Here is a 25,035-nt window from a genome sequence, read left to right as displayed (position 1 = left end):
ACACGTTAAACAAGCTCAAGTTCTTACAAAACCAGTCAAATCCATTTATACAATGACATTAGTTAGAAAAGCAGATTTCTTTTTCTTAAATAACACTATTGTGTAGTACTCAAAACATCATCAAAACGAACCAGTACATCCTCGTGTAAACTACAGAAACATGCACAAGCCTTCTTACTTCACATAAACTGTAAACTCAAAAAATAACCATTAACACATTCTTAAAGAAAATAAAACTAACAAAACATGGAATTAAATTATCTAAACAGTGACAGTACAAGAAATATTTGGCAACATACCAGAGGTGATAAATCAACCTTCAACAAGCAGAGAAAGCACTTCAAGACCAACAACAGGAAGTACAACGTAATTCCCACAGAAATGAAGAAAGTACACTTCACCAACCTGAAGAAAAAATTCAGACTAATGGAAACCAAGAAACCAATGAAACACATACAGAAATAACACCTGAAGAACTACAAATCCTAGAATGAGAAAAGGAGACAAATATATGAAAACAAATAAGGTGGGCTATAAACATATTTGAAAAGTTGCAAAAAAAAAACTACAATATAAACTTCCATACAATTACACCAGAGAACTTACACTCATTACTAAGAGAATTCTATGCTACACTACAAAACACAAATGGAAGAGAATATGTTATAAGCACATCTGTAGCAATACGAGCAAGATGGGACTCAACAGATACACAATAACCCACCATTAAATAGAAATAGCAACATAACCGACACATGTCTAACAAATGTTACATTTCGACCACAAAAAACGACTCCTTAGAGGATTCATGTTTGAAAACCCCACAGACACATTATGGCCTGTAAAAAGTTACAAAAAGTACCTTCAAAAATGGCATCTAATAGAACAGCACTGTTTTTCCACCCAAAATGACATCCACAACATATATTGGACAAAATGAAAACCTGGTACACAACAAATGGAATCAATTACCTAGCAAAAATGGTACCAGAAATATGCAAACTAGTAAATCTATCAAAAAGATATACAAACCACTGTTAAGAACAAAAGCAGAACCCATAATGACAATCAGGAAAGGAAGCACGACAAATAATGAGCATTACAGGTCATAAAAGTGAAACATCACTACGTTACTATTACCAGCCATTGTTAAATGAATTCAAAACATGGGGAAAAATCATCCTGGGATCACATCAAACACCCAAAAATCCAGTAAATGAAGAAACTACCAATACTAAAACAGACAATGAAGCAAGAAAAAAATGAAACCCATAATGTAGAAGCACCAGACTTTGGAAATACATCAGAAAGACCGCCAACCGCAGAAAAAATAAATTATGGAACACTAAACATCTACACCATACAACCCAGGAAAACAACTAAATTTATGTTTATACACAACTAAAATGTGAACAAATAAAATGTATGCATAACCAAATATTGCCTAGTGACCAAACCAGGCCAACCATGGGTAAATCAAGCATTACCCACATCCAGCCATGGATTATTGCTTATTATACAATGACTAGCCATTAATATTCAAAAATGAGCACGTTGACTGGTCAGCTCAACCAGTGTGCCCATTGTGAATCAAACGCGTAGCGATGGAAAAAGGTCTGGTTACCCGGACTTTCTTCAATTTACATATGCTATAACTTTTTAAGTTTTCTTCACCATAAAAAAAAAAACATAATAATAAGATTAGAAATCAGGACAGTCTGTAGGTACGAGAGAGACAGGACAGAGAAAATATAAGGAAAATTACATACATTTCTGGAGAAAATACCAGGGAAATCAGATGTGTTATTCAAAACTAAAGAAACATACCTGATTTTCCTTGTATTTTCTCCATCCTGTCTGTTTCGTACCTCTAAAGTGTCTGAATTTCAAGCTTTAAAAAAAAAGGAGCAATGGAGACCTTCCTTTCTCCATTGCTTCCTTTCCAAAGCACTGATGTACTATGTAAGTGAGGGAATGCAAGCCCATATGCATGCACAATACATCAAAAAAAGCAGCGGGATATCTAATGAAAGCGGAAGAACACCACAGAGCTGTTATACAAAGACATTAAGAAAAATAATGTCACTGTAAAATAGGAATAACCAACTCCTGAGTGTGGTATATTGAAGATTTACACATAGTTGGCATTGTTTAATCACAAGGGCGAAGCAACTAAAGAAACTACACCTAGAGCTCAACATTAAGGACAGTGGTATTCTTACAGCATCTTGTTCTTTCACAAGTGTGTTGTGATAAAGGTTAGGGGGTTGATGGTCAGAAAACTGAGGAAGAATGAAAATGCAGAAATAAACGAACCAACTGTAGTAAACCACCTGGAACAGTGTTACAAAATCCAATAGAAAAAAGGCTCACAGAAGTAGAAACTCTTAATTTATTTAAACAAGATAAAAGCTTTTGGGATGTACCCTTCTTCAGTTATCAAGAAAGAAAAATGCAAATGGACAACATGGATGAGACATTATGGTAAGTACATAACTTTTTTATCTGATGTTGTCTATTTTGATTCTATCCTCAACTGTTGGGGCAGATTCCCAGCTACCTAAAATCTGTGGACTCTAATGAAGGATATTCCTGAGCACAGTTGAGCCAAAGGCTGCTCTTCCCCTCAGGACCAGCTCCAGTTTATAAAGAGTGATAAAGATACCAGGGTTTGCCTGAGTTGCAGCCGCATATATATCATCCGTGGAAGCTCTAGATAGAAATACTGAAAAAACTGCCATGGACCTAGTTGAGTGGGCTGTTAGAGGTTTTGTCAAGGTTAGACCCAACTTGTTATAGATAAATGATATGCAATCCGTCAGCCATCTGGCTAAAGCTACCTTTGCATCTGGTTTGCCCAGTTTAAAATCTGCAGAGGACACAAATAATTGATCAGACTTTCTAATTTCTTTTGTCCTAGGTAAGTAAAAATGTAACTGTTTGTGAACATCCAACATATATTCACCTTTGTTTGCAAACTTAGAAAAGAAGAATGGCAAATCAATGGACTGACTTCTACTGGATTCTGACACCACTTTAGGAAGGAAAGACGCACTGGTACGTAACGTGACTCTATCCTTATGAAAGATCAAGCAGGGAGGTTTGGATGACAATGCTTGAAGTTCTGAAATCCTTCTAGCAGAGGTGATGGCCACCAGAAAGACAAGTTTTCTAGGTCAGGAACTTAAGATCATATTTAGTCTGCAGTCCCAAGTTCAAATCCCATGGTGGAGTAGGATCTTTATACTGGGGTCTCAGCAGGAGTGTGCCTCTCCTAAAATCTTTATAAAGTTTAGATGAGGGCACAGAAAAATTCTCAAATCCAATATGAAAGCTAGAGATTGCTGCTAACTGAACTTTAATAGTTGTGGAGCTAGCTCCCTCATTAAGAATTGTAGCCAAAGATTCAAGTATACAATGTACCAGCACTGAGAAGCGGGTCAATGTATTTCTGATGTGCCCAGAAAACACCAAACCTTTTCTGTTTCCATTTATTTGTGTAAAGATTTCTTGTAGAAGGTTTATGGGAAGATAAAAGAATATGACGGACCGGGGAAGAAAATATCGGTTGTCTGGCTATTAAGGGAATTGAAGAAACCACGCTGTCATCTTGAGGTTTGAGATTTCTGGATGAATCAGACCTGTCAGGTGAGACAGGAGGTCTGGTATCAGATCCAGAATCCAAAGTTGGTAAAGCAGATGAGGCTAAAGGAAGGGGAACCAAAACTGTCAAGACCAGTAAGGTGCAATGAGGATGACTTTGCTCTTCAACCTGGCAACTTTCTGCATGAATTTTGAAATTTGGGGAATTGGTGGGCAAGCACAAAGTAGACCGGTGGACCAATTGTAAAGCAGAGCATCCCTTGGTGATTCCCCCAGAGGGAGGATTAGGGCAAAGTAGCTGCTGCATTTGTTGTTTAGGGGAGAAGCAAAAAGATTGCAGCAAGGCTGGCCACATTGACGGAAAATCATTTCTGTCACTTTCATGTTGAGAGACCACTCGTGATGTAGGAGCACGGACCTGCTCAGTTTGTCTGCCATCACACTGGGCTTCTACAGGATATGTGCTGCTATGAAAAAGCGGTTGGAGGATGAGATCGCCCATTGACACACACTGTGTGCTTCTTGACACAACTGGCAAGATCTGGCTCACAGCTGAAAGCGTAAATACCTTCTGGATTGCTTTTTCATTTTTATGTGACAGTAGACATCCTGAAGGTCTATCAAGCACATTCAAGGTAGAAGGGGGAAGGGGAGAATGGGCTGAACAGATACCATCTGAAACTTTGTATGTCAAACTGACTTGTCCAAGGTGCTAAGATCCAAAATTGGTCTCCAATCCCATTTTCTTTGGCACTAAACATAACCTTGAGTAAGTTCCAGATTCTATCTGGTCTGGTACCTCTTGGATGACTCTTTTCTAGCAGCTTTTGTATTTCTAGCGGTGCTGCGTTCCTCTGACTGGGTGGAACACTGGAAATTTTGCATACAGCCAGGCTCTCTGGTGCAGGGATAGTACAACCCCCCCCCCCCCGATAGCCTCCACTGGGAGACAATCGGGCCTCCTTTCAGGAGCACTGACAGGGTTAATCAGAGAAAGAATTTCTGGAACCCTAGTTTTGCAGGCCTCCTCTGCCTCATGGGCATCATCATCCATTAGAGTTCCTCCCGCTGCCCCTAGGAGAACTATCTTCATGTGTATCCTGGAAAGGACCCTGAGACTTCCTGAACCACTTCTTCTGACCACCTCATTTATTCCTAAAAAAAGGATCTTTGAGGGGCCAAAAAACATATGCCCACTGCAGAGAGGGCCAAACAATGAAGTGCCATCAAAGGGTGCACTGACGAACGAGGACTTGAAAGGCTCAGCAAAATCACAAACCCATCCAGGCATGTCGCCTAATGAATATGCCTGAACCCGCTGCCCTTGAGGCACCTTCGGCTGCATGCAAGATATGCCTCATGGACAAATTTGAAATGGAATGGAGGGTAGACAACTGAGAGGCCACAGACAATTGAGCCTCAGCAGCAATGGTCCCGGAAAGGTATTCTGAAAGTTCCTTGTTCAAGTCTCTTTGTAGTCTAGTAAAATGTGCCAAATAGTTCAGCAACCCAAGGGTAAAGTTTGCTGACGCATATACATGCTTCCCAGACCTGTCCATCGTCCTAGACTCCCTGTTAGGGGGATGAACAGAGGAACTTTGTTCAGCAAGTTCCTTCTTGGTGGCCACCGCCATGACATCCACAAGCACCCCCTTACTCCTGAATTCCTTCCCAACAGGTGGAGCCAGAATCTGATCTGGCCTCTTAGAGACTAGCTCAACTGAGTCAGGCTCCTTCCACACTCGCCTACAGACAAAAATCAATGAGCTCATCTGCGGGTGGAGTAACCCAGGAGGAACACAGCAAAGCTCTAAAGACCTCCAGAAATACTGATTCTTCTGGTGAAGGGTTTCTGGAGGACCAACCACCTCTCTGCTTAAGGATCTCAAGAATGTCTCCAAATGAGACGTCTTCCAGAAGTGATTATGGGGACCCTCCTCCCTCATCGAAATCAGTATCCTCAGTGACTGACTCTTGCACAGAGTCCAAGTGTCTCCTTTTGCACTTTCTCTTCCTAGGGAATTCCTCATTGGGATGCTCTAGTGAAGTGTCAGAAGATATTGTAAAAACCCTGCTGGATGGGCTAGGGGTCTTGAGCTGGCTGTCCCTGTGGCATAGAGTGATGTGGCTCCAACAGCACAGACATTTGGGAACTAGACTGGAGATCCGAGTGGGTTGGATCCATCCATTCTGTCAGAGCAGAGAATACTCTCTTCACTTCCTTGAAGGCAGACTGCTCTGAAGAGAAGGACGACATTGGCCCACAAAAGGCAAGCTTCTGGACTGCTGTCTGCGGCCCCAAGAGCATTCTCTCTGAGCAGGAAGTTGGAGCTGAGCTATCAAATGCCAAAGCTTTCAGGGGTAGAGACAGCTTCAAAAAAGTACAGTTTTGTACCTACCATAAATGTAGATGTTCGAGGATTCCATTGCTGCTCCTGACTATAGGGGGTATAGTCCCGTCAGTCGGCCAATACCAGAGAAGGTAGGGGCTGGCCGTCGGAGCATTAGACTGATCGCCACGCCAACGCCAGGGTACTCATCGCATGACCACGACGTCATATCCTCAGTCTTTCTTGCCCCAGATGTCAGAAGACCCTAAAGACAAGTCCCAAAATACCTGCACCAAAAACATGTACAATATATACAACAATATATACAAAAATATATACATGTAAACTCACCTACACAACCACCCCTAAACACAGAACATCTACATTTATGGTAGGTACAAAACCTGTACTATGTTCTTCGTTTTCCATTGCTGCAGTCCTGACTATTGGGTAGAATCCCAAAGCAGAGGTAAGGGAGGCTGGCAAATCATGAAGAAGTAGGAGCTGACAACATGCCTTGTAAAACAGCTGTGGCAAAACCAGCCCTAGACTTAGAGTAGATAGGAAGGTGATAATGCTTAGAGAAAGTATGCACTGAACTCCAAGTAGCTGCTTCCAAAATATCCTTAGTTGCCACCCCCCTTAGAAATGCTGTTGAAGTGGCAGTAGCCCTAGTGGAATGAGGCCTAATCCCAGCTGGAATCTCCTTGCCATGATGGGAATAACAAAATGCAATGCAAAGCCAATCCACCTAGAAATAGTTTGTTTTGACACAGGCTTGCCCTGTGAACTCAAAGCAAAAGAAACAAACAACTGCTGGGACTGCCTAAAATCCTTAGTCCTGCTTAAATAGCCTGTGTACATCTAAAGTGTGCAAAATCTTTTCCCCTTTATTTTGAGGGTCTGCATAAAAGTAGGCAAATGAATAGTTTGGTTTAAAGCCACACTAGAAACCACCTTAGGCATAAAGGAAGGATTTATCCTTATGGAAAATCAAAAGGGCTCTACTGCCAACTCAGACACCCTTCTTGCAGAAGTAATAGCCAACAGAAAAGCAGTCTTCCATGACAAGTATTTCAATTCAGCAGTAGCTGCAGGCTCAAAAGGTTGTAGAGTAAGTTTTTCCAACACAAAATTGAGATCCCAAGCAGGAGTAGTCTTATATTCTTTGCCCCTCTAAGAAACTGCTTGAACAAAGGATGCGAAAACAAAGGTGGGTCACAATCATAGTGAGCTGAAATTGCTGCAGCATGAATCTTAATGGAAGAGAAGGACAAACCTTTGTCCAATAACTCAGTAAGATATTGAAGAGCCACACTCAAATTAGGCTCAGAAATCTCCAGATTCTTTGCTGTACTCCAAAATAAAAATCTCTTCCATTTTTTGTACTAGGTCTTCTAGCTTCCATAATCACATTTAAAACTTGTTGAGGAAGTTGAGACCTGCTGTGTTTCAACACAGAATATGCCAGGCTGTTAGATGAAGAGAATGAAGCTTGACATTGAGCAGATGACCGTCCTTCTGAGATAACAGATGAGGAATCAGAGGTAAAGGCCATGGAGGCTTCTGTACCAGACTCCGTAGTAGTGGGTACCAGTGTTGCGAGGCCAATCTGGAGCTATCAAAATCATCCTTGGCCTGTCTTGTCTGACCTTTAATAGTACCTTTGGAAGAAGAGGCAGAGGTGGAAAGGCATACACATGAAGGTTTTTCCAACTGAAAGACAGAGCATCCACTTTCCAAGCTGTGTGATGAAACCCCTTTGTGCAATACTTTGGCAGCTGGTGATTTAGTGGAGAAGCGAACAGATCTATGTCTGGAGTTCCCCATGACACTGTCAGTTTCTGAAATACATGAAGATCCAGTTTCCACGGGATCCATAATTTGTCTGCTTAACACATCTGCTAAGGAGTTCTGTGCTCCTGGCAGAAACCTTGCCTGAAGAGTTAGCAAGCAGTCTCCCATAAAATCATTGCTTGCCTGCATAGAGGATATGCTTGTTGATGTACCACATGACAGTTGTGTTGTCTGTTAGAATCAACACCTGCCCTGGAAGAAGTAACTCCTTGAAAGCCATTAATGCAAACTGGACTGCTAACATCTCCTTCATGTTGATATGTAGATGCTGTAGTCTGGCAGGCCACTTGTCTTGTATCCACTTTCCATTTAGATGAGCTCCCCAAGCAATGTCCGAGGCATCTGTCGTTAAGATCTGAAAGGCAAGGTATTACTTGAATGACAGTGTCCAAATCCTGCCAGTGCTGTGTCCATACATTTTTGAGATACCATTGTAGCTACCTCATATGCAGTTTGGCATTGGGAAGCACCAGAATACAAGATGCCATGAACCCTAATGCTTGAAGGACTGTCCTTGCAGTCAGCACGGACTGATGAGATAGTTGATGGAAGTAAAGTGACAGACTCTTTTGTTTGTCCGGGGTTAAAAGGCCATCTGGGCTGCTGTATTCAGTCTCACACCCAGAAAGCACATGTCTTGAGAGGGTACTAGACTGGACTTTATTTCGTTCACAGAATACCCTAGGCATCTTAGCACTGCTATAACATATTCCAGATGCTGTAGAAGGTCTTCCTTTTCTTGAGCCAGAATCAGGCAGTCGTCCAAGTAAGGATAGATTTGAATTCCTTGAAGCCTGAAGTAAGCTATCACTGGAGCCAGAACCTTTGTGAATACTAGTAGATAAGCCAAAGGGCAATGCAGAGAACTGATAATGAGAATTTCAGATACTTCCTGCAACTTAGCCTTATAGGCACATGAAGGTAAGCTTCCTTGAGATCTAAAGTTACCATCCAGTGATCTTTGCCCAGCAGAGGTAAACAACATCTTGAACTTGAGAATGTCCAAACGTGTTGAGGAGAGATAAATCCAAAAGAATAAAATCCTAGGCCCCTTTCTGATACAGGGACTGGCTGAATGGCCCCTATCTGAAGTAACTGAGAAACTTGCTTGTGAGCCTCTTTTCTTTGTGGAGGAGGGACGACTGGCATGCCTTTGCAAGGGGCATTGTATGGAAATAAAATCTGTAACCGTGGCGAATGATATCCAACACCCATTTGTCTTGAGTAATTAAATCCCAATTTTCTTTGAAAAGAGACAGTCTTCCAATCTGCTGGCAGCTGAAAAGACAGGTCATTGGGTCTGTTTACGAAAGGACTGACCCCTGCCCTCACCAGAAGTCTGAGCAGGTGAACTCCCTGTTCTAGGCCTAAAAGAACCTTGAGCCCTGCCCCTACCACGCGTAGACCTACCCCTAGACTGGGAGTCATAAGCAGGATATGTCCACCCCTTAGCAGGCCAATTTCTACTAAACTTTGGTGGCTGCACCTGCAAAAAATCTTTAACAGTTTGCATAGACTTAGCTTTGTCCTCCATTTTCTTTAAAACTGCTTCCACAGGTGATCCAAACAACACATCAGACTGTAAAGGAGCATCCAAAATCCTTGTCTTAACATGCTCAGCTAAATTCTGATCCTTCAACCAGGCATGCCTGCGAAGAACAGAACTGGTAGCAGCCACCCTCGAGGAGGCCTGTACAGCATCAAAACCACATTGCAAAGAATGCTTACCCACTTGTTCAGACACATGAACCAAATCCAGCAACTCTTTACACTCAATACCTTCAGTCAAAGCATCCACCTTAGATTTCAATTGTGAAAGGAGATAATTCTGATATTTTAGCATGTGAAACTGACAATTCAATGCTCTCATGGCTAGAGTGGAAGAAGTATACACTTTCTTTCCCCACCTATCCAAAGCCCTTGCCTCTTTATCAGTGGGAACAGGATTTTTAACCACAGAAGCCTTAACACCTTTAGGCCCTTGAGAAATTGTTTCTGGTAGGACTCCTAAACAAATATTTATGAGCTTGGCACCCTATAATACCTATCAGGCTTAACAGGAGCAGGAGGCAAAGAGTCAGGGTTCAGGGAGGCCTCTGCAAAAACATCTTCCACCACATTCAACACAGGAGGAATAGCTAAAGGCCTATGCTGGGGTAAAAACAAGAATTCCCTAAGCCTTTTCCTGGAATCAGAGTAATCCTGGCTTTCCCATTTAAAGTGCTCCCTCATGGAATGCAGAGTCTCTGAAAATGAGAAATCCTCAGGCGGAGAAGCTGTAGGAGTGGAATCATCCACATCCGAATCAGAATAAGTAGGATACTCCTGCATATCTTCCACAGAAGATTCTGAAGCCTCTGAACACTGTTCAAAACTATCAAACTCGGTTCCACCCTAGGCCTCTTATCAGGCGGGGCATAGAACCTCTAATCATAGTAATCAAATCTTCTGCCATTTTAAGCATATGTTTCTTAGGTACAGAACCACTGAAGCTGAACTAGGCCTACCCCTCAAAGAAGTTTTGGCAACAGAAGGAGAGGCTCTAACAACCTTGGGAAGAGAGGGAAGAACAGTCACCTGAGAAGCCCCTCAGCCTGGCCTACCTCCTGAGAAGGCACATCCTGTAATAGTAAAGTTTCTGCCTGGGACTCCATGGAAACTCCTGGCAAAACCTCTGGCTCCACTGACGTCCGGGACTGCGGTTCATCAACCCTAGGCTTCACTGTTTTGTCCCGGCATTTTATAATTGCAACGCTTCCCAAACACTAACCTGGCACAGTCTAACCTCCTCTTAATAGTTGTTAAACCTAGCACAAGCAGGCCCTAAACAAGGTATACACAAGGTATGGTAATCCCTATGAGGTATCACAAGAAATACAGTTATTCACTTTTTCTGACATCCGTAAAATACTGAGGCAAGAAAAACCAAAATGTTCCCGAAATATTTCAGAACGCCAACCAAACTGCTTCTGCATCGGACCATGCGGCAAAAAGGTCATCATGCGTGTAGTACCCCTGGCGGTACGACCGCAGTGGCGTGCCCTGACCGACGCCAGCCTTACATCTCTATAGTATCGACGGGCGGACGGCGGAGACTATACAATAGTCAGATATGACGCCGGTCATGCGAGATAGTACTGGCGTTGACGCCAGTGTGCTGCGCTTGACCGACGTCAGCCTTATACTCTGGTATTCGGGCCGACGGGACGCGGACTATACCCAATAGTCAGGACTGCAGCAATGGAAAACGAAGAACATCCTTAAGAGTTGACTCCAATGCCTTGGACCCAACAAAGGAGCTTCGGCTACAAGAGTAATCTGGATCCAAAGATGTTACAGCCACAGCACTCAGAGAAAGCTTCGGATCTGATGATAAAGTTATCTTTGGATCTGAGTGGGACAGACATGGAAGGTTCAGATCCAGGGACACTGAAGCAACCAGAGGGATTAGAGAAAGAGTATGTAGTGCTCCAAACATACTCAAAACAACTCTCACTTTAACATCACGGCAAAAGACAACACCACTATATACCCAACTGAACACACCAAATTGCTAGGAGAGGAAATAGACAATAAACTAAAATTTGACATTCACATATCCATGACTATAAAAAAACTCCAGAAAAAACTAGGAGCGTTATACAGAAATAAGTAATTTCTCACCAAAGCAGCAAAGATTTCAATAGCAAATTCCCACCTTATCTCCACCCTACTTTATGCCTCTCCAATATATACCAACCTAAGGCAATGTGATCTAAACAAGCTAGAGACCTGCTACAACAAAATAGCCAAATTCGCCACAGGGGCATCCTACCGTAGTCGCCACTGTCTTTCACTTGCTGAAATGGGCTGGCTTGAACTCCCTCACCTCCTTCAGTGGTATCAACTCTCACTCACCCACAAACTAGTAAACCATCCACTAAATGTCCCATCCCTCCAGAATCTACTCCAACCCTATCGCACCACCAGACCACTAAGATCCAGCAGCAAAAATCACTTGCAGATCACTAAAGCCAATAACTCTGCTGGTGAAGCACTATTCTCTTGCGCCATAGCCAAATTATGGAACTCACTCCCACCCACAATTACCTCCATACCATCATGCACCCACTTCAAAACTTTACTAAAAGCGCAACTAAAACATGCTGGCTATGCCCTTGCAACTCCCACTCTAATATCATCCACCCCATCCAACCACTACTTTTCTTTCCACTCCACTAACTACCTTGATTATAGCAAGCTCAGATGCTCATAAGCCAGTACTTATTATACAGCACAAACTTCTTCTTCTTGTAACATTGTTAATGTCTGGTATGCACTTCACAGATAAAGATTCTAGTTGTCTACTGATGTACTATGTTCTTCATCTGTAAATATGTTGTAAGTAATTGTTATGTAAATTGTTAATCACTATGTAATCCAATGTAAATACTGTCTGTTTATTTTAACTGTGGAGCTTTTCTCCCCGGGCCTCCGCTGAAAATGGACCTACGTCCAGTCGGACACTCCCGGTCAACAAATTTAAATAAATAAATAAATGAATAAAAAGTGGTGGTAGTGGTGGTGTGGTAGACTGACAGGCTTCCTGACCCAAGGGGGTAGGAGCTGGTAAAACACCCATCTGAATCTGCACAGAGAACAACTTCCTCATCATTCTGTCCATATCTTCCTCAGTTAAACTCCTGGAAGAATGAGACAAGGCAATGGATGGTGACTTGGATCAACACCTTTTCAAACATGGGGAGGGAATCCTGAAAGACACTGGGTCAAATGTAGGTGAATACCTAAGTCCTAGGAAGGATCATCAGATCCGAAGAAGATGGATAAGTAGATTTTTTCATCCAATCTAAATAGCTTGGATTCATTGATTTCTTCTTAGGATCTGAGGGAGAGTGGATCTGAATTGCTTTCAGATCCATTCTTGTATTTTCCTTGGTGGCTCTGAAGACTGAGTCAAGGAAGTAGAGGGCCTAGGAGACTTAGACAAGCAATCTCTTTAGAATCAATTTGTTTTTTCTATTGGCAACTGCCCTAGGATTGAAGTTTTTGCAAACTGTACAATCCTCCTGAAGATGTTGAGGGCCCAGTCAGTAAACAGTGTATGAACATCTGAAAGAGCCAACTTGTGCCCACAGTTTAGATACATCTTGAAACAGGGAGGTCTTTTTTCAGACATACCTGCAAGTAGAAAGGAAGAAAGAGAAGAGAAGAAAAAGCTCCCACCTTTTTTTTAAGTGAAAAAGCGAAAGGGAAATGCCAATAATGGTAATCGAGAATTACAGTAAATGTAGATAGAGTAAGGGAGTAATACATTAATAAAACTTATGGCAGAGAAAAAAAAGGGGAAAATTTAAGAGAAAAACAACACACTTATCTGAAAAACTCAAGAGCTAAGGATGACCATGTCTTTTTGAGAAAAGCGGCACATGAGATATAGGTATGTTAGGGGGTGGTGCATTATGGGTAAGGGAAGAGTTTGAGAGCTTTTTGGTTACCACGAGCTTTATTAATGGCCAACTTGGATCGAATCCGAACCCAACAGTTGAGGACAGAATGAAAATGGACATCAAAAGATCCTTTTTTTAGCACATTTTGCTGTCCCTGTCTGTCCATCATCACCACTTTAGATCAACTGACTCATTTTCTCCACATAACCAAGGTTAGAGTCAATTGGGAAAGGCCAACAGTTGGTTAAACCTCACAGTTAATATGAGTGTTTTTCCTTATTTTCTACCTGACCTTAACAGCATGCATCAGGCGAGCTTCCCTAAAGGGATGTGCAATGGGCTAACATGTGGTGTACACCCACCTTACTTCTGTAAGGGGTGCTCCCTACAAGCAGCCCTGTCACTCTCTTCAAAGCATCAGTTGTGGTTTCCCTGTTTTTCACCAAAGAAACCATACCCCCCTATTGTGTCCCGAGTGTATGCAATCCTCTCCCCTCAGACAGATAAATGGATCACATCACTTCACTGCTCTCCATCTGATTCATCCAGTGCAGCAGCTGCAATCAAAACCTGGCTACGGGTCGGGTCTATATTGAATGTTCAAACATTCAAAATTTCGAGTCTCATATGGTCGACACCATATGATTGGACTTTTGAATACTCGAATGAGTACAAAACAGTCAAATCTAAAAAAACAAACTACATTCATTAAAGATCTAGGAACAATGGTAAACAACAACTTTGACTCTCACTTGTATATATCTATCAAACACAGAAATAAACATATTCTGTCATCCAACAATTTCTAAACCACATATCAATTTACTACAGAAAGATCCAGAGAGATCACTACATTACCTTATAGTTTCCTGTACACAGAATTCAATACTATTCAGCAGTCTTGAACAAGCTACCCAAATCAGCTTAAATGGTGGACAAATTCCTTACTAGAAAAACTCTAGACTGGAAAACCTAAACTACTGTCAAATTCTATTTTTACATGTTACATCGAGGTGATGAACACTTGCCCTAGAATGAAATGTCAGCTGTGTTTCTTGAACACACTGTTGGAGGAGCTAACCACAGTGACAAAACTTATACTAAAAAAATTAATATGGAAAAATTGTGGCAGATTAATTATGCCTCTTCAAAGATAATGAAATACGCTTGATGTATTAATTATGCAATATTTTTCCAAGATTACTAGACAAGCTTCCACTTACAATGGAAAACGTCAATCAATCTCCTTCAAAAATAATCCTCAAAAATACATTTGAAGCAAAAAATGTTAACATGAGGTCAAAGCAAGTCTCCCCTAGGTCTGAGTGTTTTAAGCTCGACATGCAAGAACCAAAGTCTAAAGGGCAACAGCATGTCATGGCCAGGTAAGCATCATTACACCGGACTCTGTTGAGTAAATTATACCTCTTTGGGTACAGTTCTAAATAAATTTTAAAGAAATAAGCCAACATTATGTACACTACCAGTTTAAGTTCAATGACTTTTTTGTTTACCTTTTCTAAAGTATATTTCAAAAGCTAAAAGGTGTGTGTCAATGTGGTCAGCTGCAAGGTTCTTTAGTGGAGTTAGGAACTTAACTGCTTCTTCTAAAGGATGCTCCACCTGTATCAATATAAAAATAATAGAAAATTTAGTACAAATGATTTTTTTGCAACTACATCTAAGCTGTCTATTTTTACATTCCTCAAACAGCAATGACACATCACTTAAAAAAGTGTTCAATAAATTAAGGTATTAAGAGTCAACAAAGGCATGCAGCATTTTGACATTCAAATATTTGTAGAAACTTAAGAAAATGGCATGGTTAACCAATTTATTTGCTAACATATTCATTTATTTTCTACTTGTTTACCAGGTACGTGGGCTGGTCATACTGACCCTTCTCAGTCACAGCCTTGCCTCACAGAGCAGATAACATACAGAATTAAGTAGACAAGTGGTTACAGAGGCATTACGTATCAACCAAAAGCAATTACTGTCATAAAGGAAAAATTCTACAACTGAATAAGAGTCATACATAATTGAATACAAGTCATACATTTAAGCAGAGCAATTGCATTGCTACATATTATAAATAACTACCACATAAATAGCAACATAATGTAATATATGCAAACGTTATGTACAATATATACAGATTTTTTTTTATTTAACTTCTGATCAGAACAAGAGTTATGTGCATTATTCCCAAATCAATTAGATTTGCTTTCATTGGTGAGGTGCTTTTGAAGTGTTTTTTTTTTCAATGCATAATAAGATAGTAATCTGATTTCACTGGGTAGGTGATTCCAAACAGAGAACCCTAAGTGTGAGAAGGCTTTTTCAATTACTGTATTTTTGAAAAAGGTCAGATGAGGCAGACCTCTTTACAACCATCTTCCAGATGTCTGCGTTCAAAAAATGAAAGCTTATCAAGACATTTTCAGATATTTACACTGAGGGTACCTAGCAGTAAAATACTTCAAACTATGCTCCAAAATTAAAAATTTAAATACCAAAAAAAATCACAGTTTTGTAATGGAATACACAATGAACGGAAGACAGAAAAATAGCCAGGATGAGGACAATAGGAAATGAAAAAATGTACAGTTGTGTTACACTTACCATAATTGTAGATGTTTGCTTAGATCAACGTTGCAATAATGACTCCAGAGTCTCCTTGCCATTCAGAAGTCCACGATTCCCGGCTAACAGACGTCCAAATGTCAGAGTATAAAATGGGCATCCATTAGTACCCTTTTCAGGTCTTTCTAGGCTGTGGCAGTCAGACCAATGCCTGAGGACAGCAGAACATACCCAGTTGTCTAAGTCCTGAGACATCAGTAACTGAGGACTAGAACAAGAGATGATAGGTTTAGGGTACCCATCGCAAAACCCAGCCATAGGAGGCCAATCAGACAAAGGGCAGGGAGGGAGGTGGTACTGAAACACAAGTTCTTGAACATCGACGACTATGGCAAGTGTAATACAACTGTACTATGCTCTTAATAATCAATATTGCATTACTGATTCTTGAGAGGACTCCCACAGCTACAGATTGGGTGACTGGCTGCCTGAGAGCCCCCGGGACAGGAAGTTCTGTAAAGCAGCAGTAGCAACACATGCCCTAATCCCTAAATGCAGTGCTTAAATACTAGTGCTTGGTAAAGGTGTAGACAGAATACCAGCTGGTAGCTTCCAAGATGGCCTGAGTAGGGATGCTTTTTAGGAAGGCAGTGGTGGCCATTCTGTCTCTTGTGGGGCGTGCCTTGACAGATGCTGGTAGTTGCTTTCCATGGTGGGTATAACAAAATGAAATACAATTAGACATCTATTTTGAAATTGTCTGTCTGGAGACAGGCCTGCCTTCTTTTCTTTCTGCAAAGGTCACCATAAGTTGCTCTGCTCTGTTTGGATACTGTGTACTGCTAAGGTACTATCTGATATGCTGATGCACATTCAGTAAATGCAGGATTTGTTCAGCTTTATTCTGTGGATTAGGGTTTAAGGGAAACCACTGACAATACTCTGGGCATAAAAGAAGGGATAGTTCTTAGGACTATCCTTGAGGAATACAGTGAAGGGCTATTTGCACATCGGAGTTTGCAGTTTTGAAACCAGCCTGGCTGAGGTGATCAATATCAGTAGGGTGGTTTTCCATGTGAGCACATTTACAGGGGCAGAGGTCAAAATGTGGCAGGGTAAGCTTTTCCAAAACACAGTGCATATCCCAAGAGGGTATAAGATTTTTCCTAGGTGGTATCAAGTCTATTACCACTTTTAAAAATGGTTTCAACTGGAAGTGAGTATAGACAATCGGAGAGCAAGGCATGCAAGCAGAAACAACAGATACATGTACCTTAGTACTTGAAGAAGAAAAGCCCTGGTTAACTAATTCTGAAAAATATTCAAGCACTTAATTCATGCCAGCATTAAGTGACATCATATCTTTGGCCTGGCATCAAACAGAAAACCCTCTTCTACTTTGATAACTATAATTTTCTGATAGTTGGATTTCTTGTCTCTATCAAGATAGACAGCACCTCAGTAAGAGTAAGCTACATTAACTGGTGCTGAAATCCAATCCTCCAGATGCTTAGTTTGAGTGTGCTCAGATGTGGATGAATGACAGACCCCTTCTGTTAGGTAAGAAGATCTATCACTAGGGGAACAGTTTAGTATCTACCCTTGCCGAGGGTCAACAGAAGGGAGAACCAGTACTGCCTTGGCCAGAAGGGAGCTATGAGTATCGTGCTTGGCCTGTCTGACCAAACGTTCAGCAGCACCCAGGGGATTAAGGGTAATGCAGGGAAGACATACATGAAGAGGTCTGTCCACTTGAAGGAGAAGCCATCTGCTCTCCATGTCCCGGTTCGGTGGGTTCTGCATCAAAACCTTTGTAACTGTGTGTCAAAGAAATGTATAGTAGGCTATTCCCACTGGTGGGTGAAATCCAGGAAAATCTTGCTCTCTTCAGCATCCATTTGTTGGAGTCCAGAAGGTCCCTGTTCAAAGAAACTTTTATGGTGTCGTTCTGGCCCAGGATGTAGGATGTTATTAATGTCATTTGTAGTCCTTGCACCAAAAGCCATACCTTTATCGTTAGAATGCAAAGGGAGGTATGAATGAGGTCCACCTTGTTTATGTACCACACAAATGTGGTGATGTCTGTCCAAACCTGGAGTGTTCCTGAGGTCAGGTTGCTTTGAAAGGCTTTAAAAGTTAGAAAGACTGCCAGCATTTATTTTTTAAGTGTGGTTTCCTTTCCTCTGGAGTCTAGATTCCCTGCACCTTCAGCTGTCTTAATTGGGCTCCCGAGTCTATGTCTCAGCTGTCTGACATGACAGTTTTGGTTGGTCTCTGGCAGACAAAAGTTTGCCCCTTGGTACTGTAGGATGCTCTCTAGCCATCAAATAAATCAGTTCTTTTTTTCAGGCATGGCAGAAGGGGCACAAAGGTTTTTAAAGGTTGTGAGTGCTGCTCCAAGTATTTTTTGGAGCCAGTGGAGTTTCCTCATATGCAACTTTGCAAGAGGGACCATTAAGATGTAGGATGCCAAGTACCTGCAACATCCTTCAGGATTTCTTTGTGTGAGGGTCACGGGAAAGGGTGTCCTCTGAATCCCAGTCAGGGAAGGATTGAGGAGGGAGGTGCTCTGCATAACAAAGCTTTCCTCATCTCTGGATTCTGGGAAGTCCAAGTCCTCCTGGGAAGAGGCATCTCCCCTCTTTTTACCAGAAGCTCCTGTTACAGGCAAGTGTGTCTGGTTTGGTCCGCTGGACTTCATGAAATCCATGAACTCTGGAACCAAGTTCTATGCACCAACCTGCAAAGATGAGGCTGCGGGATGAGGCAAGTAAAAGGCTTCTGAGGTTTCTGTATCTGGTGTTTTGAAACAAAGGCCTCAGGATAGGGTGGGCAGCTGTTACCTCTACCTGATTCTATGGGATTTCCTCACGTATGTCTTTCAAGCAAATACCGCCCTGTCCCTGAATTACCTACACCTGGGCATCTGAAGCAGAGGCCTACAAAAATGTCTTTGGATCCTACCGACACATGAGCGGCACTTGTCAAGGCGATGTGGCCTCCCGCCAGAGGGCTCAAGCCTAGTGGTTACTGGACCAGGGAGTCACAAAGGCACCTCACCTGAGCCATCAGTAGAAGCCCTGATCATGGATACAGAAGATTCTCCATTGCCCGTGAGGACCATCTCCTTCGGCTTCATAAATTACCATTTCTTAGGTAGGGAAACCAACCAGTGCAGAGATGTGTGATGAGGTGGGTGACATTGCATCTGCAGATTCCATGGGGGCTACAAGGACTTCAGCCCTATGCTTTAAAGTTTTAGAAAAAAAACTAGTACACTCCTGACAACTAGAAATGTTGAACTGTGCCAATGTTGAACTGTGCACCAAGCAAAACAAATGATATAAGTAGAAATCTTTATGCAAGATTTGCTTCCCACACTTTAAGCAGTTATTAACCTTTCTAAGCAAAAATTAGAAAAACACTTCCCCAACTGAATACTTATCAAAAGATAGACGAGGTAACTCTGGAAAAACAGCTGACAGACTGCGATCTTTAAGAATGACACAGTGCATTATACACTAGAGAGCTAGAAAGAACTGAACATGGTGCCAATGGATACCTAATTTTGTACCCTGAAGTCCAGATGTCGGTCCCCAGATGTCCATCAGCTAGGGGTAGTGCAAAGACTCTAGTAATCGGGCTAGTCAGAGGCTTCTGCATGGCAAGAAGACACAAGAATCAGTACTGTAACATTGATTACGAAGAACGTCTTCAGTTATCCCGTGCAGGTGAATCTCTCACAGATTAACTGATGGAATAAGTATAGAACTGATTTTTAACAGTTGTGTAACTACTATTCCTCTAACATAACAAATACATTTGTTATTAGAAATACGCATATTTAACACTAGATGCTGCACATCTGTATGGGATTTTTATATGTGTTATAATGAACAGGAGAGATAGCTACATTCTATTTTTAAATAACATATACATGAATTAGCTCTATCTGGTGATCTCTGAGGGAAGGGGTTAATTAATGAGATTTGGATCTCCTGCCATCCCAGGCTCACTTAATTACGTTTTAAACTCTTCCAATGCCATTCTCTGAGCTGATGTGCACACTATATGCACCAGGCTAATTAAGGTTTGCTTAGCAACTGCACATCAGTTCAACTCCATTAACTCAGGGAACACAAACTCTAAGAGCAGAAATACAAAACAAGTCACAAAGCTACATAAAAATATACTTGCCTGACTTACAGGGAATTCCAAAAGCAACCTCTGGTTGGAGGGGGTACCCAAACAGAAAAAAAGGTTAGGTAAGTGCACATCAACTAACATGTTGAGCACATATCTGTTACCAGGAGTCTTCTGCTGTGAATTAACTGATGGGAAGAATTCCAAACAATTATATAAAAGCTTACAAGATACCACTACAAGAAAAGGGCTAACAGCTGGAAAAAGGTCAATTCCTGTAGGATTAAACAGCTAAAAGAATCCCAACATCTGAATTCATGAGTCATGATTCAAGCAACACTGCCTGCCGAAGGTGTGAATCATCTGAGTGATCATGGCGCACATGTCTGTAGTGGAGATGAAAACAAGCAATGGAATCAGCAACACCCACCAAATAGTGGTCACTAACAGCAGAGTCTCCTGATGTGGGACTAAGTGGCTAAAGGCAGAACACAGTGCAGTGAACAATCAATTAAATACTTGATGTAGCTAGGTCAAACTTCTCTTTCACAGCTGTTCTGTCTTATATAATTTATGCACTATTTTTATACAGAACATAAGCTAAGGATAACGCCCAGGATGTGACGGGCTTTATTTTACATGGCTCTTGACTCTGACACCCCCCCCCCCCCCAAAAAAAATACTGAGAAATGAATTTACTGGTTTGAGGACAATTCTTTAACTACTTTCAAGAGTAAAGGTGGACTGGTCACAATAAAAACCTACACCTTTTGAAAGGTCAAACATAACTCTCTACAAACAGTATTCTGTGAGCAGAGATGACCAACAATAAAAGCATCTTCTAAGAAAAGAAGATAAGAGATGCAGAAATGACAGACTCAAACAGATGTGCAAGGTTGTCATTCATAAACTACAGGTCTCAGAGTAAAGTGCATCTTCAAAGATGTGAGAAAATGAACTCTTTTTATGGACCCGTTTAACCAGCTGGAACTAGATCACAATTCTGCTCTCCATATCATGATGTGTAAAATATGTGAGATATGCTATACAAATGGAGAACATTGACATCTGTGCAGTGACAGAGACCTGGTTCAAAGCTCCAGAGAGCACCCCTGCATTACCAGGCTATAATTCATACCACACCTTTCGGCCACCAAACCCGGACCGAAACACTAAAGGTGAAAGCGTGTCCATATTCATTAAGGATACCCACACCTCCAAGCTAGTTGCTCAGCATAATGCATCCGAGATTATCCAAGTTCAACTAACTCTGGCAAAACCGCAATCCAGATTGTAGCTTGCTACAGACCCCCCACCATGCCCCAGGATTCCCACTCCTCTTTTCTTGATACACTGGAAAATATTAAGGTACAACCCAACACTCTAATAATGGGTGATTTCAAATACCCTACCATTAACTGGGAAAACTACTCATGTACCAACTCTTTTGCTCAACGTTTTCTGGAAATCATCAATTCCAATGCTTTGGATCAACCTATCCACACCCCCACCAGGGGCAGTTATATCCTAGACCTGGTCATCACCAACATGGGTGACCGGTGTTCCACACCAGAGGTCAGCTCCTCGTTGGTCAGATCCTACCACAAGTTAATCACCCTAGACATCCACATCCCGTTCCCACCCCCATTAGGAAAACAACCGTAAAATATTTCTCCAAAGCCAACTTCACGCTTCTTAAGACAGAAGTGGCAAACTTCAGAACACCCATGCAGATGGACAATAGAGGTATGACTGCTGAATCCTACACAAATGCACTTTATAAGCACTTACACGAGTGCATGGATCATGCTATCCCTAACAGAACCAAGATGCTATCCTCCAAAAAAAGGAAGCCAATCTGGTGGTCTTCTGCCATAAACAAACTCTACAACAGAAGAAAGAAACTGTTGCAAAAAAGAGTAAAATTCCACGATTGGAGGAACTCACTGGTCAGCCTCAGTAAGAAACTGAGTTCCCTCATAAAATCGTCCAAAGCTAGTTATGAAAACAAAATTGCCACTGATTCTAAAGACAACCACAAAGCATTCTATAGCTATGTCAAAAATCTCAATGGCAACAGTCAGATCTGCTCTGAGTTACAGCACAATGACACTAAATATACAGACCCAACTGATATTGCCAACATCCTGGCAGATAGGTTCAGTGCTAACTTTATCCCCCTTTCACCCCCTAAAAGGCCCATCTTTATACCGGAAGAATGCAAAGTTCCTGTAATCACGGCTGCACAGGTAAAAACCTCACTCTCCAAAGCCAAGAACACAGCATCCATGGGACCTGACAACATTCCAGGCTGCCTTCTACATGAACTACAGAATGAACTGGCACCCCACCTAAGTACCATGTTCACTCATAGCCTCACCTCAGGCTTTGTGCCCATTGAATGGAGCACAGCGACAGTTATCCCACTCCACAAAGGGGGGGGGGCACAACAGACCCCGGGAACTACCACCCCATTAGTCTGACGAGCCTCGTCTGCAAGGCCATGGAATGTATCATCATGGAACTTATAAACAAAGACACTGGAGATCTCCAAACTCTGGACCCCACACAGTTTGGGTTTGTAAAAGGCAGATCATGTCTCCTAAACCTGATAGACTTCTTTGAAGTAGTCATCAAAGCCATAGATGAGGGTAAGGTGGTTCACACAGCCTATCTAGATCTCGCCAAGGCGTTCGACACCATCCCCCACTCTGGAATTATAGATAAACTCACTAAACCGGGTATAAATCCCTGTCACAAGATGGGTTGCCAACTGGCTTACTGACAGAACCCACACTGTGAAAGTAGCGGACTCCAAATCAGACTTCAGACCAGTGACAAGTGGAGTACCACAGGGTTCAGTCCTGGGTCCTCTCCTGTTTGGTATCTACTTCTCTGAAGTACAGGCTAACACAGAAGGTCTTTGGCCAATTAAATTCGCAGATGACTGCAAATTAGGAGCCATAATCCAAACTCCTAACAATGTGGACATCCTACAAAAGGGCCTCACTGAGACAGATGCTTGGTGTCAAAGACATGGTCTCAAGCTCAATGCCAAAAAGTGCATTGTCATCCCCTTTGGTAAAAACTCTGTACTCATGAACTACCACATAGGTGGTAGTCTACTTAACACTGAAAGTGTGATAAGAGACCTTGGGACACAAGGTGGACAGTAGTCTCTCCTTTGATAATCACATCGCCACAGTGGTCAGGAAATCATTCTACGTGGCACACCTCATCACAAAAGGTTTCTCATCCAGAAAAAAAGAGGTCATTGTTCCCCTCTACTCTTCGCTCATTAGACCCATTATAGACTACAATGCCCCTTTTGGTATGTACCTCACAAGACATCTACAACAACTGGAAAGGCTGCAAAAATACCTCACAAAGAGGATTACTGGACTCAGACAGATGCCTTACGCAGACCGTCTCAAAAAACTCCAGCTTTATTCCGTTGCATATCGCTTACTCAGAGGCGATCTCTGCCTAACATACAAAGCTATGTCAAACCCAAAGATGTTGGACATGCTCCACTTAAAGAAATCCCAATCCCTCTGAGCTACACGCTCTAGGGATCTAAACCTTGTCACCACAATAAACAGAACATGCTGGAAGGATAGATTCCTGTCCCAGAGACTTCCCATACTCTGGAACAGACTACCTATCTATGTCAAACAGAGCTCCTCATTAACACTCTTCAAGAAAAATCTTGATGATTGGATGGGTAATAGGAAATTCACCCCGGGGATCAGTTCTGTGATTCTGCTTGACAGGGGCACAGGAAAATAATTTTCTTGGGTGGCGAAAGCCAGGGTACCTTTTTGGCTAGGCTTGTATAGGGCCTAGGGCTAATAGCCTAGTACCTACCTATGAACCTATGCTCATGGACTATGGAATAAATGAGACCAAAATTCTACAGGTACATGAACTGTAAACTGACTGCTTGAGGTGGTACAGGATACCTCTCCATCCAGATGGAAAACTTCTTCCATTAAGAATCTCTCTATGATGAGTGTAAGGTCTCCTGGAACATTTAATCACCACCAACGTCTGCATGGACCAAGGAATCTAAAGATAAGCCAAGTCTCAAGGTGCAACATATTGCTGCTCCAAATGAGTGAGACATTCCTCAGCTTGTATTAGGTCATTTTCCTGCAACTTAATGGCCTATAACCACATCTTTCTCCAACTTAAAGGGCAATAAGGATAAGTTATGTATTCTCTGACTTTATAAACAGGCATGAATTATAAGGAAAGGTAAGAATTATACAGGAATCTTACCTGTTACGGGAGACAGTGGGTATTCCCCATCTCATTGCCTTGCTGATAAAAATATAATGGGGATATGCATTCTCCCACGTAGAGAAAAGGCTGCTTTACAAGTAGAGAAATGTGACCTCAAATAAGCCCAGAGAGCACAGGAGAGGTCCATTCTTAGACCTCACTTATCTCCTTAGCAAGACTACAAATGTTAAGACATCTTGGGCTCAAACTGCAGATAAGAATGACTGAAACACACAACATTCAACTTTGTTAAGCTGAAAGCATTCCTCTGAACAAGAACCCCAGAGACTGCAACAGCACTGTTGAAGCTAAGGTCTCTAACAGACAGCCCCTCAAAGGGGGCCAACAAAGTACAGTCTTGTCTACTTGCCATAAATACGCATGTTTGAGCATCTTCACTGTTGCAGTAATAACTCATTGCGATTCCTGTTGGTTAAGCCCTTGGCCAGTCCTCATACCACAGATTTTTCACCCTCCTTCAGGCCCAGTACATGCCATCCCCCCAGTCAGGTTGTCAGGGTATAAGGGGCATTGGTATGTGCCATTTATTATTACCCTCACAGCTTTTGCAAGTCTTTTTTATTACCCTCACAACTGAAGCCCCTACTCTCCAAGCCCTAGGTCAGCAGCACAAATCACCCATACTGTTCCCAACAGGGCTACGGCAAGGGACACCTGAAGGATCACCTAGATGGTGGGGGGACCTAAAGAAAAAAATAAAGGAAGCCTGTCCAAGCCATAGCTAAGAAAGAGGGGAAGCAGGGAAAGACTACTGCAACAGTGAA

The 25,035-nt window shown here is 42.0% G+C and overlaps 1 protein-coding gene across 1 annotated transcript in view; it reads right to left on the bottom strand.

Moving 5' to 3' along the window:
- NAA16 (N-alpha-acetyltransferase 16, NatA auxiliary subunit) overlaps nt 1–25,035 on the bottom strand; it is a 2,694,704-nt gene that overhangs the window by 616,002 nt on the left and 2,053,667 nt on the right. Inside the window, exon 16 of the mRNA XM_044071699.1 lies at nt 14,752–14,860. Coding sequence (XP_043927634.1) covers nt 14,752–14,860 — 109 coding nt within the window. The remainder of the gene's footprint in view (nt 1–14,751; nt 14,861–25,035) is intronic.

Source organism: Protopterus annectens, chromosome 5.part0 (genome assembly GCF_019279795.1).
Source record: "Protopterus annectens isolate FY-2018-M chromosome 5.part0, PAN1.0, whole genome shotgun sequence".
Classification (NCBI taxonomy): Eukaryota; Metazoa; Chordata; order Ceratodontiformes; family Protopteridae; genus Protopterus; species Protopterus annectens.
This window is presented reverse-complemented; position numbering and strand designations above follow the sequence as displayed.